This window comes from Nannobrachium achirus (genome assembly GCF_963921795.1).
Source record: "Nannobrachium achirus genome assembly, chromosome: 7".
In the NCBI taxonomy this organism is placed as follows: Eukaryota; Metazoa; Chordata; class Actinopteri; order Myctophiformes; family Myctophidae; genus Nannobrachium; species Nannobrachium achirus.
Window position 1 is genome coordinate 7,966,135 of NC_137816.1, and position 17,446 is coordinate 7,983,580.

The following is a 17,446-nucleotide window of genomic DNA, read 5'->3' on the forward strand; positions in this document are numbered from 1 at the left end:
AAGAAATTGTTCTCCATTGGACCCCATTCATTTTCCCCTTTAGTTTTCTAACCTTATTTAACATTTTCATAAATACTTTATGGTTCCTATCGCTAGTTAGAAATTGCCTTTCAATCACGATTATATGCGTTTTGTGAAAATAAGGTCCCATTTATGTTGAAATTGATGATAAAGTTGCGGGGGGCGTGGCCAACTAAACTAATACCAGCCGGCTGTGTTCTTCTTCGTGTACTGTATTTCGGGAGGCTCCGACCACATTCTCCCATGTATCTCTGCAGTTGCACGTGACCGTTGGCAGCCAATAGCATCCTCTGGTGCCTTTACAATCTATGATGGCAACACCCATGCCAAGGACCCATATTGTGTCATTTGCGCTGCATAGAAACCAATGGCTTTGCTTTGTCCAAATCTTTTATACAGTCTATGGGTGCATAGAGCCCATCACTGCATTTCAGCGAGGCGGTGTGCTCTCCCTACCGAAAGCCCAGCCGGGTGATCTGCTGGCTGCCCAGCTTGGAGAGGCTCTTCTTGGCCGTGTCCTCCAGGTTGTTGGAGCCCTCGTCGTTGACCACCATGGCCAGGATCATTCCCTGTTCCACGGCGTCCACATACTTGGCCAGGCGGAGGCTCTCGTCCTTGCTGCGATATGTGTCAAACCTGGTGGAGGGGTTAGGGGAGAGGGGGAGAGAGAAGAACGATGAGGAGGAGGCCGTTGCAGATAATGCGTCAAATTTAACCCATTTAGGCCTAGAATTATTGAATGCTTTAACCAGTGAAAAATAGCAGATATACAAGCTCACAGCGCGGCACCGAGTGCCGCGCTGCGAGCTTGTAGATCTGCTATTTTTGAAAAAAAAGTCGTGAAAATGTGTGCAAATCTTTGAATATATGTATTCTCAAAGCGAACGTTTGTAACTAAAATTTTGCTTCTGGGTGGTCCCTAGAACTAGATATTTTGAGATGCGGGTCCGTGTCCAAATAAATATAAGTTTGGGGGTCCTTCACATGAAAAGGTTTGAGAACCACTGACATAGTAGTATCTCAAGAACAGACTAACTGAGCTCCAGTTAAGTGAAAAGGACCTTTTCTTTGACAATGGCTGGCCAGATTGCTGACATAGAAACATAGAAACAAAAAATCTTAGAAGGATTCAAAAGACACTTATAGAATTGTGTCAAAATTCAAATTTTCACGATTTTAAAGCATAGTTAAAGCATAAAATAATGATACACAATAAGGTGTACCCGTTTTAAGTAAAACTCAGTTGTTTATTGGCTGCATGCATCTATTGCTAAATGCCCAAGTGGTCACCTGCTGCATATTCAAAACTCAGAAATAGGGATGGGACGATAAGTGATATTATCGTTTATCGTGATAAAAAACACTCACGATAATCGTATCATGGAGATTTAATTTATCGTGATATCCTCCATTCTGTTATGCAATGCACCGGGTTCAATTCACCTTTTATTTGCCGAGCTGCATATCCAGTATCACTTAAACCCTCTATAATTGGTAAAAAGACGTATTTGCTGTTCTGCCGACGATGTTTTGATGCGCTGATGACTACGGACTGGACCTGTCAGTCAAAGTGAGTAACTACGTCATCGTAAAGCGTTGTCTATGGAGGACTCCCAGGAGAGTCTGGCTGTTGCGAGGCTAAGGCTAGACTACATGTATATTCAGTAGACAAGACATGAAAATCATTTATTTACACAGACACGTACTGCACATGTCTGTGCATTGAGTATGTCTGCGTAGTAGAGTACGCATACTGAATTAAACTCATCTTAAATTAGGCTGAAATAATGTTGCACTGATGCAGAAACGCGGGTGTAATTTCACATCATTAAAACCCGCCCCAAAGATGTAATTGAGGAAATTAATGAAGTTCAGAATGTGAGCACCCACGGGCAAGCAGCCCGGAGATCAAACTTATGTACAAAAGGCACAAACGCCAACACACAAGCCACACACGCGCACGAGCACACACACACACACATGCACACACACATACGTGCAGTCGCGCACGCACGCACGTCGCACGCACACACACACACACACACACACACACACACACACACACACACACACACACACACACACACACACCCAGACACACGAGAATCAACAGAGATGTTTGGAAGTGATCCGCTTCTAATTATTTCTTAATTGTTCCCTAATCTCTTTACAGTTCACTCAGCCTGAATATTAAATGCATCTTAATAACACCCATATTAAATGTTTTCTCATGGCTGTCGGGGTGCCATCAGACAAGTGTTGATCGATAGGGCAGAGTAAAGGCATTACATTAAAACCCATTTAGAACGGGTACACATTATTGTGTATCATTGTTTTATGCTTTAACTATTGAAAAATAGCAAATATACAAGCTCACAGCGCGGCACCGAGTGCCGCGCTGCGAGCTTGTAGATCTGCTATTTTTGAAAAATCGTGAAAATTAGAATTTTGACCCGATTCTATAAGTGTCTTTTGAATCCTTTTAAGATTTTTTGAAAAACCAATGTTTCTATGTCAGCAATCTGGCTAGCCATCGTCAAAGAAAAGGTCCTTTTCACTTAACTGGAGCTCAGTTAGTCTGTTCTTGAGAGACTGCTGTGTCAGTGGTTCTCAAACCTTTTCATGTGAAGGACCCCCAAAATGACATGTATTTGGCATCTCAAAATATTTAATTCCAGGGACCACCCAGAAGCAACATTTGAGTTACAAACTTTCACTTTGAAAATACTCAAAGATTTGCACACATTTTCACGACTTTTTCAAAAAATAGCAGATCTACAGGCTCGCAGCGCGGCACTCGGTGCCGCGCTGTGAGCTTGTATATCTGCTATTTTTTCACTGGTTAAAGCATTCAATAATTCTAGGCCTAAATGGCTTAAAAGAAACTGGATACAATCCAGTGCTCGAATCCTCCCTCCTGCCTCAATTTCCCAATCATCTATTTACAATGCCAGTGTGGGTGTACATTCGGCTGACCTCCATTTGGCATGAAAGGAAGACAAGATAATTAATCCTAAAGATATATTAAGGGGGATATGAGTTTTCTGAAATGCAATATCCCCTTTTCAAAACAATGCCACAATCCATTAGGGGTATATTTATCTCTTTCATTTAAACTCAGCGGATAAAAGCAGCCTTGTTCTGTATGACTTAAGCTCTGTACGGTAGGCCACATCACAGCTGCTTAGCTCAGCATTATGTCTACATTATGGCTACTGTAGTCAATGGTGGGAAAAGTTTTTTTTTAGTTGAGTAAGAGTATATCAATACTGCAATGCAGAAATACTCTGTTACAAGTAAAAGGCAGGAATTAAAAATGTACTACTAAAAGTACAAAAGTATTGGTATCAAAACGTACCTAAAAGTAAACAAAAGAAGAAAGTACTGATATGCAGAAGGTCCCATTTCACAAGCTTTCAAATGTACACTATAAAAATCTTTTGAAAATAGCCGATTTACAAATTCACAACGCGTTTTGTGAGCTTGTAGATCGTCTATTTTCAAATGGCCGAAAATATATATAGGGATGAAGTGGTTAGTGTGTTTTGTAACTAAACTAACTAGAAACTAACCAAACTAAACTAACCAAATTGATTATTCTTTATAATAGCCAATTAACCCACGGGTACACAGTATTGTGAATCATTATTTTATGCTTTAACTATTGAAAAATAGCAGATATACAAGCTCACAGCGAGCTTGTAGATCTGCTATTTTGGAAAAATCGTGAAAATTTGAATTTTGACCCGATTCTATAAGTGTCTTTTGAATCCTTCTAAGGTTTTTTGAAAAACCTATGTTTCTACGTCAGCAATCTGGCCAGCCATCGTCAAAGAAAAGGTCCTTTTCACTTAAATGGAGCTCAGTTGGTCTGTTCTTGTAGAGACTAATATGTCAGTGGTTCTCAAACGTTTTCATGTGAAGGACCCCCAAAATAATATGTATTTGGCCTCGGACCCCTAGTTCCAGGGACCCCCCCCAGAAGCAAAATTTGAGTAACAAACGTTCGCTTTGAAAATACATAACATTCAAAGATGTGCACACATTTTCACGACTTTTTCCAAAAATAGCAGATCTACAAGCTCGCAGCGCGGCACTCGGTGCCGCGCTGTGAGCTTGTATATCTGCTATTTTTCACCGGTTAAAACATTCAATAATTCTAGGCCTATGGCTTAGTTCAATGAACTGCTGCACCTCTGAACCTAACCCTACCTGTCGTTGTGCAGCACCTCTCCCGTCTTGGGGTCGATGACGTGGATGATGATGCCTCGGTTGCCCCAGCCCCTCTGGAACACGTAGCTGTTCTCGTTGGCCTCTCCGGGGCGGAGGGTCCTGTTGAGGAAGGTCCACGACAGCTTCTTCTGGCCGTGGACCTCCAGCGTGCCCCCCGTCCCCACGCCGATGTATTTCCGGCCGAAGTAGCTGTGCTCCGTGTCTCTGTCATCAGACCTGATGGGGCACAAGGATTAGCAAATCAGTGGCTAAAAGTACAGTATGTGAGTAGTCTGGGATCACTTCACTTTTCGGGCTTGTAACCGGAGGCAGCAGCCGTTCGCAACTGGTAAAAAAAAAAAAAAAAAAAAACGAACCTAGCCCAACACTACCCTCCCCTGCCCCTTCTTTATACTGTTTGTTTAGACTTACTGTTTTCTTTTTTGTTTTTCTTTACATATCTACTGCATAGTACTGTGTTCTATTTGTCTGTCATTCAATGTTATATGAGATACTTTAATGGTTTCCAGTGGAACTATCCACCGGAAACAGTTTTAACCCAAAATAATTCCCCTGCGCTCAAGGACATACATTTAGGGCCTACCTAATAAACTCCTTGGTGCGGAGTAGTTTTGCTTTTGAAAAATGAGTTTGGTATTATGCATCTTTTAGTCCAACTCGTAGCGACTGGAAAGACTACACTAGGCTACTCAAACATTTTAATAGGGATTGGGGAAACAAACGGAGGGAAGCAAATCAAAGCGACACCGCTTCTTCTAGTGGTTTCCGCCGCGTTGGGCGGAAACCAAACGGCCTATTGTGAACGAACACCAGGCTTTCTCCCAGAAAAGCCTGGTAGGCGAGGTTAGTATGTGAGTAAGGCTATAACTTAGTGGACATAGAGACACGTTAAAGTTACAAAGTTTATTTCTGATTAATAAACAGAACATGAGCCTACATTTTCAGGTGGGTTGCCAAGTTCATCCACTCTTGCTCAAAAAGTGTTTTCAATTTGACCTGTTCATGTAGAAATATCACTTAATACAAACCTGGGCATTGTGCGGCCCGGGGGCCACATGCGGCCCCCCACCTTCACTTAATGCGGCCCACAAGTTAGTTAATACCAGAATACTGATATATTATTGATTTCAGCTGTTACAATTACAACCATGATCTGCTTTAATTCCGTCAGTCTATATTAGTAGCTTAATGACTAGTATAGTAGTATTAAAATGTATTTTGTATATGTCCATTGTTTTTGTATTTAGGTTCATAAAGTTAACGTGAGTATATAATCAAAATGTTACATTTGAGGATTCCAATAAAAAAAATAACAAAATATAATTCAGGATTCTAATTCAAAAGAAGCAAAAAATAGCCAATCAGCCGATCTGCTATTTTTGCTTCTTTTGTATAAGATACTAGAATTACAAAGTAGGACGTAGCAATATGCTATGTGGCCCTCTGGAGTGAAGGTGGAAATATATTGGCCCTCACCATCATCAAAGTTGCCCACCCCTGACTTAATACCATCTTTTTAACTTTTACATGCACTATAGTGAGGAGGGGGAGGGCTTGAAAAGAGATCTGAAAAGTTCCACCAGAAGCAATTAATAATTGTGAAGTAGACAAGTGAAAAACGATAACATATGTTAGCTGCTTGTAGCCAAACTATAATCTCTCGCACACGCACACGCACACGCACACGCACACACACACACACACACACACACACACACACACACACACGCGCGCGCGCGCGCGCACACACACGCACACGCACACACACACACGCCGAAGAATGACTCCTCTGAGGGTGAACCAAAATGCTGAGCTCACAGCACAGTTTGACAGACGATATGATTACATTTAATCTCTGGAGAGAGATCACTGCAGTGTTGCCTTTTTGTCCAAAGACCTTACAGTATATGTAAGCAGAAATAAGAACCAAATCTAAGGCATCTTTCAAAATGAATGGGACGGGAACACATGGAAGGGGGAAAAAAGGGGAGAGTCATGCCTTTTTTGAGTCCAGCAGGGGGTCATAAACATTTGAATCAATCCAATTTAACCCATTTAGGCCTAGGATTATTGAATGCTTTAACTGTTGAAAAATAGCAGATATACAAGCTCACAGCGCGGCACCGAGTGCCGCGCTGCGAGCTTGTAGATCTGCAATTTTTGAAAAAGTCGTGAAAATGTGAGGAAAATCTTTGAATAGATGTCTTTTTAAAGCGAACGTCTGTAACTCAAATTTTGCCTCTGGGTGGTCCCTGGAACTAAATATTTTGAGATGGGGGTCCGTGGCCAGATAAATATCATTTTGGGGGTCCTTCACATGAAAAGGTTTGAGAACCACTGACATAGTAGTCTCTCAAGAACAGACTAACTGAGCTCCATTTAAGTGAAAAGGACCTTTTCTTTGACGATGGCTGGCCAGATTGCAGACAGAGAAACATAGGGTTTTTCCCAAAAAACCTTAGAAGGATTCAAAAGACACTTATAGAATCGGGTCAAAATTCAAATTTTCACGATTTTTCAAAAAATAGCAGATCTACAAGCTCGCAGCGCGGCACTCGGTGCCGTGCTGTGAGCTTGTATATCTGCTATTTTTCAATAGTTAAAGCATAAAATAATAATACACATACTGTGTACCCGTTCTGAATGGGTTTAAATAGATTTTTATGGGCTCATTGAGTTTGTTCCAACTACCACATCATAGAAGGGACAATCACACACATGGCATTGCACAGTGAAAAAAAGTAGACTTTTATTACAGTCTCTTGCCGCTGAATAAAGTCTCTTAACCACTTGAATCCCAGCGTCCCTATCTTTGGGGGAACACTTTGCCAAAAATAAACGTGTCACATTGCAACGCCGCGTTTGCTTTTTGAATATTTTCAGCGGAGGGATTTGATGTGGATTGGAAAAAGAGAGCACCAAGTAAAGTGCAGCTCAGGATGGTTTCACTAAGTATAGAGGACGTTATTGGGAGAAAAAGGAAGACGACGATAAACTAAAGAGGAATCAAGTGAGTGTTTGAGGACTTTCTGCTGCCTCGCGACGGCCACAAACCGTGGAGGATTCCGTGGATTTTGGTATTTCCTGCATGTGGGAGCCAGTTAGCACAGCCACAGTAGCTGCAGGAATTCACATTAGCCTCTCCCTGCTCATCATGATCATCACATTTGGAGCTGGTCAGACACCTACTCTTCATCACACCCTGCTTGTCCTTCATTACTTTAGACCAGGGGTTCCCAAACTTTTTTGTCTCAGGGCACCCCATGAAAAAAAAAATAATCCGAGGCACCTCTACATTATAATTTTCACTCCTAGTCGTTGTCGTGTGGAAACCTTGTATGTCCAAAACCGTTCGTTTTGTATTTATCATCTATAAAATGTACTAAACTAGTGAAAACAGCTTGTAGATCGGCTGCTTTCACTACTTTTGTGCGACAGTCTTGTATGATGAAGCAGGGCTTTGTTTTACCAAAAGACGCACACATTTGAAACTTGGAGATACGAGATTTCTGCCCGACAGTGACGATATTTTAGTGATTATATTGCGAGGAAAACGTTGAGATAATAGCCATTTTGGTTAGAACTGACTGAAAATAACTTTGTACTTCATGTTTAAAATGATAGGCCTACTAAATATTCTTTCAAGTGTCCAAATAAATTCCAAATATTATCAAATTATCTCGCAGGCACCACTGGACTGCCGTCGCGGCACCCCAGGGTGCCCCGTCACCCACTTTGAAAACCCCTGCTTTAGACCTACTTACAATTTATAATCGGCGCTGTATTACTAGCCTTATAAGTATTAAAACGTGGGTGCTCAGATGGGCAAAATATGGAAGAAATGGTACTGTACTGGTGAATACCAAGTCCAACCCAATTCAAGCATTCAAGCACCCAATAATCTTCTAATTTATTTGTGGATTTCCGACTTTTTGAAAATTTGCTTAATATATTTTTTAATGGAAATCCATGCAGTTAGTGGAAATACTTTGACAGGGGGAAAAGTGTATACCGACGTAGTGTCAAGTCACAACTTTTGAAACTCTGGTAACAGTTTGGTCCAAATGAATAAAATGAAACATTCTTTTTGTGGGAATTTCTGAATCAAGATGGACAAACAATTCTTGAAAGGTCTTGGCTGTAACGTGCAGTGGGAGACCCCCTGGCCTGGATCTGTGCTACTACTAGCTTGGCAGTACAAGACCAGATGTCATGTCACTCATAAATTGCACGTGACGTTATCACTGTGATTTCCACTAACACCAAGTGCCATTTAGTCACATCATGCCAATTCCTCATACAGGAGCAGGGACGTGCTGGCCATTGGGAAAAGCGGGACAACTCCCGAACGGCCGGTTCATTCCCGGCCGGTCCAGACCGGCCATTAGGAAAAAAATACAAATAAAACGTCAGCCTTCGTTCCATTTTGGGGGCTGTGCGGCCAACAAAGTAAATCGTCACTGTCGGGCAGAAACCTCGTATCTCCAAGTTTCAAATGTATACATTTTTTTGCAAAGCAAAGCCCTGCTTCATCATACAAGGCCGTTGCACAAAAGTAGTGAAAACAGCAGATCTACAAGCACACAACGCCTCGCGGTGCGAGGCGTTGTGTGCTTGTAGATCGGCTGTTTTCACTAGTTTAAATCATTTTTAAAATGATAAATACAAAACAAACGGTTTTGGACATATAAGGTTTCCACCCGACAACGACGAAATATTAAAAAATAAATAAAAATGAGGGCCTCTCCAACTCTTTTTCCCGGGCTGAATCAGGGGCCCAGCACGTCCCTGTACAGGAGTCAGGACCGTACCTTCCAAATAAAGAGATGGTGAGGTTTCCTCTATATGGGCAGTCTGGGCTTCCAATGTGCAGTTCACCCTTGTTCCCGATCAGAATGTGTTTGGTACGCAGCAAGATGGGCCTGTTGGTGTCAGCAACCACCAGCTTTCCTACAACAGAGAGAGAGAGAGAGAGAGAGACACACAGACACACGCTATATATTACATCACTTGGGGGGACATTACATAGACTTCCATTCATTTTTATGCAAGTCCTGTGGCCTTACCCTAACCTCTATCCCTAAACCTAACCCCTAACCCTAACCCTAAACCTAACCGTTGTGGGGACCTACTATTTTGTCCCCACACTGTCAGAGGTCCCCTGCAGGTGACTGTGTGAACATGCGTTTAGTACCCATAAGTATAGCTAGACACCCACCCACACACACACACACACACACACACACACACACACACACACACACACACACACACACACACACACACACACACACACACACACACACACACACACACACACACACACACACACACACGTTTCAACTCCAGCACATAATGCACAAAACATCTCCATTAGAATGTCTGCAATCCCATCGTTCCAGCTCAACAGGTTCAGCGGGGGCGAACGACACACACACAGCTGTCAAACATTTAAAAAATGTGTGACGATATGGACTGGCAGGCGCTTGAGGTGTCTCAAAGCCCTGTGGGCTCAGGACTTACTGTGTAGAGATGGGATTTATGGTTCTTTGAAGTGAGCCGGATCTCTGGGATTCGTTCCTTTCAAAGAGCCGTTCAAAAGACTGGCTCATTTTAGTTACTATTTACTGGGTGATTTTTTATAATTACAAATTCACTTCAACCCTATACATTTCAGCCATATATACAGGCTACATTTCTGCCATTTGAAAATAGCCGATCTACAAGCTCACAATGCGTCGCATTGTGAGCTTGTAGATCTGCTATTTTCAAATTATTTTTCTACATTTTCTACATTGGAAAAACTGTGAAATGGGACATTCTGCATAATGACTATTTTCTACTATTGGTATTTTAAGTGCATTTTGATACCGATACTTTTGTACTTTTACTCAAGTACATTTTAATTCCAAACTTCTACTTGTGGCAAAGTATTTCCACGTTGCAGTATTGATACTTTTACATAATAAGTAAAGAAATTGAGTACTTTTCCCAACACTGTTCATTAGAAAAGAGTACGGCTCCCTACTGCGAACCGGATCCCATCGTTCATTTCAAAGAGCCGTTCAAAATACTCGATTCGTTCGCGAACATCCCATCTCTATTACTGTGGAAAGAGCTTTTTACCTGTGGCTGTCAGAGCGCTGCTGAACAAGGACAAAATCAAAGAACAAAAAGAAAAAAAAAATCTAAATCAAACTAAAAAATGCATTAATATGTAAATAACCATGCTTGTTTTTCTCATGATGGTACCGGTACGTGCACTAAGCATATCATATTGCCTCACTGCACACTCTATTATCCCCCCCCCCCCACCAAACTCTGCACATTCCCCATTGCAAAGTCTCTATTGCTGCTTTACAGAGGGTTCAAGTGTGTGCATTAAACGTATTGTCATATATTTTCAGTATTTCCTCTATAATTAGCTTGTATATTGTATTGCCGCTGTTAGCCCAGTCTTGCGGAACAAGCCCACACCGACATTTCGCTGAGTTGTACCAGTCTAAGTGAGTGACAAAATAAACCTCTCTTGCTACTCTTCATTCTTCAATATTATATTATAATATAAATATGATATCTGCTCGCACCGCGAGGCGTTGTGTGCTTGTAGATCTGCTGTTTTCACTACTGTTGTGGGACGGCCTTGTATGATGAAGCAGGGCTTTACTTTGCGAAAGAACGTACAAATTTGAAACTTGGAGATACGAGTTTTCCACCCGACAACGACGATATATTTATATTTATTATTATTATTTTTTTTGCTGTTTTCACAATATTTGTCTGTGGAACCGAGTCAAACTAATGCCTCGACTCCTACATTTCCAAATGCTTGTCAGGGTGGGTAGTCCACTCCCTAGTCCAAATGATTCTTTGGGGGGGGTCGCGGCCTGAAAAGGTTGAGAACCACTGTGTTAAAGGACAGATACATTGACCCACGTTACCTCCGCTGAGGATCTCAATGGAGTGGACAGTGGCTGAAGAAGTGAGGAGGACCTTCCTGCCGTAACCAATGACGACGCGGTGGTCCTCACTGTGACCGGGGGTCCATGGCTGCAGTCCTGGCTGCTTGTCTGGACATCCTGTAAGAGACAAACGAGAAACACCTGTTCATAATCAATCAACAACACTCAATCCCATTCAGAACGGGTACACATTATTGTGTATCATTATTTTATGCTTTAACTGTTGAAAAATAGCAGATATACAAGCTCACAGCGCGACACCGAGTGCCGCGCTGCGAGCTTGTAGATCTGCTATTTTTGAAGAATCGTGAAAATTAGAATTTTGACCCGATTCTATAAGTGTCTTTTGAATCCTTCTAAGGTTTTTGTTTCTATGTCAGCAATCCGGCCGGCCATCGTCAAAGAAAAGGTCCTTTTCACTTAACTGGAGCTCAGTTAGTCTGTTCTTGAGAGACTTCTATGTCAGTGGTTCTCAAACTTTTTCATGTGAAGGACCCCCGAAATGATATTTATTTGGCCACGGACCGCCATCACAAAATATTTACTTCCATTGACCACCCAGAAGCAAAATTTGAGTTACAAACGTTCGCATTAAAAATACATATGTTCAAAGATTTGCACACATTTTCACGACTTTTTCAAAAATAGCAGATCTACAAGCTCGCAGCGCGGCACTCGGTGCAAGCTTTTCTGAGCATGCTAAGCAAAATCAGGGAACGCAAAGCAATACCCCCCATAGGGATACAATAGCAGAATAATAGCAATACATTGACATGTAACTTAGTCAAAATCACAGTATTTGAGCTTAACCTTGACATGTAACATAGTAAAAAAATCACAGTATTGAGCGTAACAACATTGACATGAACTTAGTCAAAATCACAGTATGTGAGCTTAACCACATTGACATGTAACTTAATCAGACAATCACAAGTATTTGAGCTTAGCCAGACTGATCGTGCAAAGGTGGAGGCTGGGGTGGAGGAGGCAGCTAGCAGCGAATGATTCCGAAGCTTCGGAAACCAAGCATTGGTAGAGAAAGCAAGCCGTATTTAAAGGAGCCTTCCCTACTGATTGAGAGCTTTGATTGGAGTATGGCAGTCATGTGACGTAATGACCAGCAGATATGTTAATGAGGTATGAGAACAGAGCTGACTGACATCTGACTACAGCTGAGCAGCGACTTGACTCCCATGTCCTGCATAAACTAAACCCTAACACTGACGCTTCATTTATACTTTGTTTACCGGAGTACCTCTAGAGTAGACCAAATGTCTTTGTCGAAAATTGCAGATCACAAACGAATATTTCCCCCAGAATAGGGACGCTAGGATTCATGTGTTTAATATGGGAAAAGATTCATAAAGTTTTGGAAGTAGCCAGCCAATAAATGGTTCATGCATTTAGTACGACAATTTGATGAAACGGAGAAAACAGCCAGCATTCAATAATTTTTCTTTTCACATAGATTTATTTACCTCACCCAGACAGAGCAACAGACGCGTTTCAACCTAATAATAGTCTTCAAACTATGTGAAAAAGGACATTTAAGGACATAAAAAACAAATAAAAAGGACATTTGTTGAATGCTGGCTGTTTTCTCAGTTTCATGATATTGTTATGGGCTGTGCACCTTGAGACGTTTGTTTAATCTGGAGTGTTGCAGGCATTCTGCTTTGCGGCGCTTTCTCCGAGTACTAACAACATGAAACAGGTCACGCTTCCATTGACCATATCGTCGTTGTCGGGTGGAAACCTCGTATCTCCAAGTTTCAAATGTGTACGTTCTTTCGCAAAGTAAAGCCCTGCTTCAACATACAAGGCCGTCACACAAAAGTAGTGAAAACAGCAGATCTGCAAGCACACAACGCCTCGCAGTGCGAGGCGTTGTGTGCTTGCAGATCTGCTGTTTTCACTATAGTTTAAATCATTTTTAAAATGATAAAAGCAAAACCAACGGTTTTGGACATACAAGGTTTTCACCCGACAACGACGATATTCACTGCTGTTTTCTTTCTTGGTGAGGAAACATTGGACCTGCAACAAGGCCGATGCAGTGATTTGTGTTCTGTTTATCACCGGAACGCCATTGATTCTCCAGCTAACCATCAACTAAATGCATTGGGCTGTAGCAGGGAAGCAAGGATGAGGCACAAATCCCCACAGGCTGCCGAAAATCAACCCCCTGTTTGGCCCTAATTCCTCTGTCTCACATAACCTGATCCTTCCCAGCAGTCAAAACAGGGGTTGTCGCACCACATTCTGGGCCCTGGGTATACAAGGATTCACTGCGAGCCCCCCGTGTTCTTCATAGGGGGAGGGGGTTTAACCCCCTTAAGACTGGGAACGCATTGTTTTGTGCTTTAACTCTTGAAAAAATAGCGGATATACAAGCTCACAGCGCGGCACCGAGTGCCGCGCTGCGAGCTTGTAGATCTGCTATTTTTGAGAAATCGTTAAAATCTCTTTGAATATTTCAAGAGTTTTTCAAAGAGTTTTTTTTTTTTTGGAAAAACCTATGTTTCTATGTCAGTTGTGCTCAAACTTTTTCATGTGAAGGACCCCCAAAATGATATGTATTTGGCCCCCATCTCAAAATATTTAGTTCCAGGGACCCCCCCAGAAGCAAATGTTCGCTTATAAAATACACATTTCAAAGATTTGCCCACATTTTCACGACTATTCAAAAATAGCAGATCTACAAGCTCGCAGCACTCGTGCCGCGCTGTGAGCTTGTATATCTGCTATTTTTCAACCCTCCCTCCACCTTGGGCCCTAGTAACTCCACCCCCCCCCCCCCCTTGTGACGCCCCTGATTCAAACTGTTGAATTGCGATAAAATAAGGTGCAAGCAGGGTTGGATTTGCTGAGGGGACGTTTTATTCCGGCTTCTGGTCAGACTGAATTAAATATATGCATTACCTTTGGGTGTGTTTTATATTTATGCCTAATATTACATTCTTATTCTTATAATTTTTATCCCACGATTTTGCAACCCATTTTTCACCCAGTGCCAATGTAATCCTGGGCTCTGCTCTCCCTCTGCCGCGCCTGGGGAGACAACGGACTGACCTCATGCTTCCTTCTATGCATGAGTAGTCCAAGTTGTTTCTTTTCACCTGACAGGGGGGATTTCCCCGGGATGGACGTAACACGTGGAAGGAACATGTTATTCCAACCAGTTCCTTTCCCCTTAATCAAGCGCCCTGGCTGGCCAGGGGGAGGCATTATTGAGACCAGGATTACTGCATGTTTTTGTGAGGGTATCAACCCTAGGAGACACGGGGAGAACATGCAAACTCCACACAGAAAGGCCCTATCGCCGACCCCACCTAGGGTGTGGGCGCTGATGACGCGGAGGGAGAAACACACCACAAGCACCCACAGCTTCCCCCGGCGGGAATCAAACCCAGGACCTTCTAGCTGTGAGGCTAAGGGCTAACCACTGCGCCACCGTGTCCCCCTAATATTACATTCTAACAATGTGATTAAATGTAATCACATTAGCCCCATTCTCTTGAGACAGAGTCTGATAGCTAAGAGGGACAAACCAAGTGGGCGTTCCCTTTTCTTTGACGATGGCTAGCCAGATTGCATTAGCCTTGGCATTCCTATTTTGGGGGAATCTGCCAAAAACTGCCACAAATTATGTTTCAAACGTATCTACCAGATCTACAATAAGCTACAATGTGTCGTACAAAGGAGTAAAAAGGTTCCACCCATCTGTAATTGTTCTAAATGGAACTCTGGGAGCAAGGATATTAGCTTGCTCAATCAGGTGTAATAGTGATGGATAAACCCATTTAGAGTGTGCCTGTGATAGTCAGCGCAGCACTGGAACACTGCCCCAACAGTGTTCCCGTGTAATAGCTCTGCTGTCCAGTAGGGCATTCACGACTTGTGATTTTTGCAAGTCGACTCGACTCAGTAAAAAGTTGAGTTGAAAGTCGACTTTATCGTTTGTTTGATGACGTCATCACATCACACACTACGCCTCAATTATTTTGGGGGGTTCCCCAGATGATTAACTTAATGTGAAACATTGTTTTCTCACTCAACTGTAAACAAACCAACATAAAGTTTAAGTGTATAGAGGGTATCTGCACATTTTTAAATAGACAATTTAAGGACTTTTTAATACCTCTAAAATGACAAATTAAACATTGTCCAAGTTATCAAATATATAGCAGAAATTGTGAAAATAGATGATCTACATGCTCGTTGTGAGCATGTAGATCTGCTATTTTCACAATAGAAAGTATTATATATATTTTTTTTTTCTTCAACTTCGACTTTCAACTTTCTCTGGTGGGAGTCGACTTGTGTAATGAAGTCGACTGAGTCGACTTGTCAACTTTTTCGTTAATGCCCTACTGTCCAGTGCTGTAGCCGTTGGGTAGCTCCTCTCCTGCTGTCTGGAGGATCCTTCAAAGACACTGGATGGCCAGGGACGCACACACAGTGACAGTCTGGGAGATTTCCCACAGGGACCATGCAGATTGATAAGGTGGTACGGGCTACAGTAGTTGCAATCACTGTGTTTCCGATCTGTGAGAGTCATGGTGGGGCTATGGAGGACTGGGGGAGTGTGTGTGTGTGTGTGTGTGTGTGTGTGTGTGTGTGTGTGTGTGTGTGTGTGTGTGTGTGTGCGTGTGCGTGTGCGTGCATGCATGCGTGTGTGTGCGTGTGTGCGTGCGCGTGTGTATGCGTGTTATTTACCCACACATACTGTACACACGGGCAAAAGCATTAAAGTGAAACATTCAACGCCATATAAATGTAATTACGCAGGAGAACAGATATACTGGGTTATTCTCTTCCTATTGTAACCCAAAAAGAAGAAACTAATGAAAAGGCAAAAACAAATGTTTTCCACGCTCGTTTAAAAATGTTCCTGGTAATTGCTGTTGTTCACACTCACAAATGCACCCCAGCACCGCACAAACATACACAAGCCGTGTCTTTTGACAGCTCACTCCCACCACAGAGTTTTTCCAAAACAGTAACATTCTGAGCGAAAGGCTAGGTTCGTGTTCTCAGCAATTCGGTGCCAGTTGCGGGAGTGCCTGGCAACAGGCTCATGGAAATGCTTACCCCGCTGCATTGCTTTAAACATAGCAGGTCTCACATCACAGTGACCTGGGCCTGAACTCAATTACAAAGTTGCCAAAACAGTGAGAGTTGAGCAGAGTTCTATTCTAAAGGATAGTTCAGGAAAGGAAAACACATGGGGAGTTTCGGGTGACTTTTCCAGGTTCATGGTTGTTGTTCTGTCTTCCTTTAGTAGTAAAGAAGGAACAATAGCCATTGCTAAAGGAGTAAATCGTTTTGAGGCCACGAACATCATTGTCAATTTAACTCATTTTGGTCAATTTCTACACTCAGAATTAACCACTTAAACCCTACTGTATATACTTTGTTGACCAGGGTCTCTCGAGCGGATTCACACTGCGGTCTCCGGTGCGTTCTCGAGACTGCTTGGCAGATGTTTTGACAGTGTGAAGCCTGCGGTTTTCCTCAGAAACGGCATCCTCGAGACCACCTCCGGAGGTAGGCTCGAGTCCGCTTTTTGCGTCCTCAAGAACGGTGCGCTGCAATGTGAAGCTACCGTTCCATGAACAAGGAAGTGGTGTCGCTTCTGCAGGGATGAAAATAACAAGGATTGATCCGCGACGTCACTATTAAGATACCAACTTACCAAGGATGCGCCAGTGACGTTACTGTGGCGCGATGATTACAGACGGCGTTACGTTGTGATGTTTCAAAGACATTCAGCACACACTGCTTTGGTTGTGTATTGTTCTGTTATTGTTACAACTCAAGATAACGTCAGGAACACTGTAAAACTTTATATTCGCTCTAAATTCTGACCAGATACTCTTCTTCTGTGACATGACATTTTATATCTCTCAAAGCCCCATGGTCAACAAGCGCCCCCGGGAGGCACATGATTACCATTACAGTTGAATGAAGTGTACTCCAGGGAGTCCAGGCACAAGGAGAATTTTGGCCAATGTGAATGCTGGTCAGCGGGGACCAGGCAACTGTTTTCAGAAACAGTTCTAATCAATCGGATTGCAGTGTGAATCCGCCCTAAGGGCTTTATACAAGGCCTCCTCCTTTTTTCCCTCTACAGCAACTCACTTTCCACCAAGGTCTCTTTCTTCAGGGCCTGTGTTGAAAGCATCCTGCTGTATGGTGCTGAAACATGGACTATGAAGAAGGAACTA

At 42.6% G+C, this 17,446-nt stretch overlaps 1 protein-coding gene across 1 annotated transcript in view; it reads right to left on the bottom strand.

The window, feature by feature from the left end:
* The window catches only part of cemip (cell migration inducing hyaluronidase 1), a gene marked incomplete at its 5' end in the record, with an annotated part of 198,681 nt that overhangs the window by 118,488 nt on the left and 62,747 nt on the right, over window positions 1-17,446 (bottom strand). Inside the window, 5 exons of the mRNA XM_080729340.1 lie at window positions 478-657; window positions 4,234-4,470; window positions 9,066-9,204; window positions 11,187-11,333; window positions 15,591-15,652. Of these exons, the coding sequence (XP_080585466.1) occupies window positions 478-657; window positions 4,234-4,470; window positions 9,066-9,204; window positions 11,187-11,333; window positions 15,591-15,652 (765 nt within the window). The remainder of the gene's footprint in view (window positions 1-477; window positions 658-4,233; window positions 4,471-9,065; window positions 9,205-11,186; window positions 11,334-15,590; window positions 15,653-17,446) is intronic.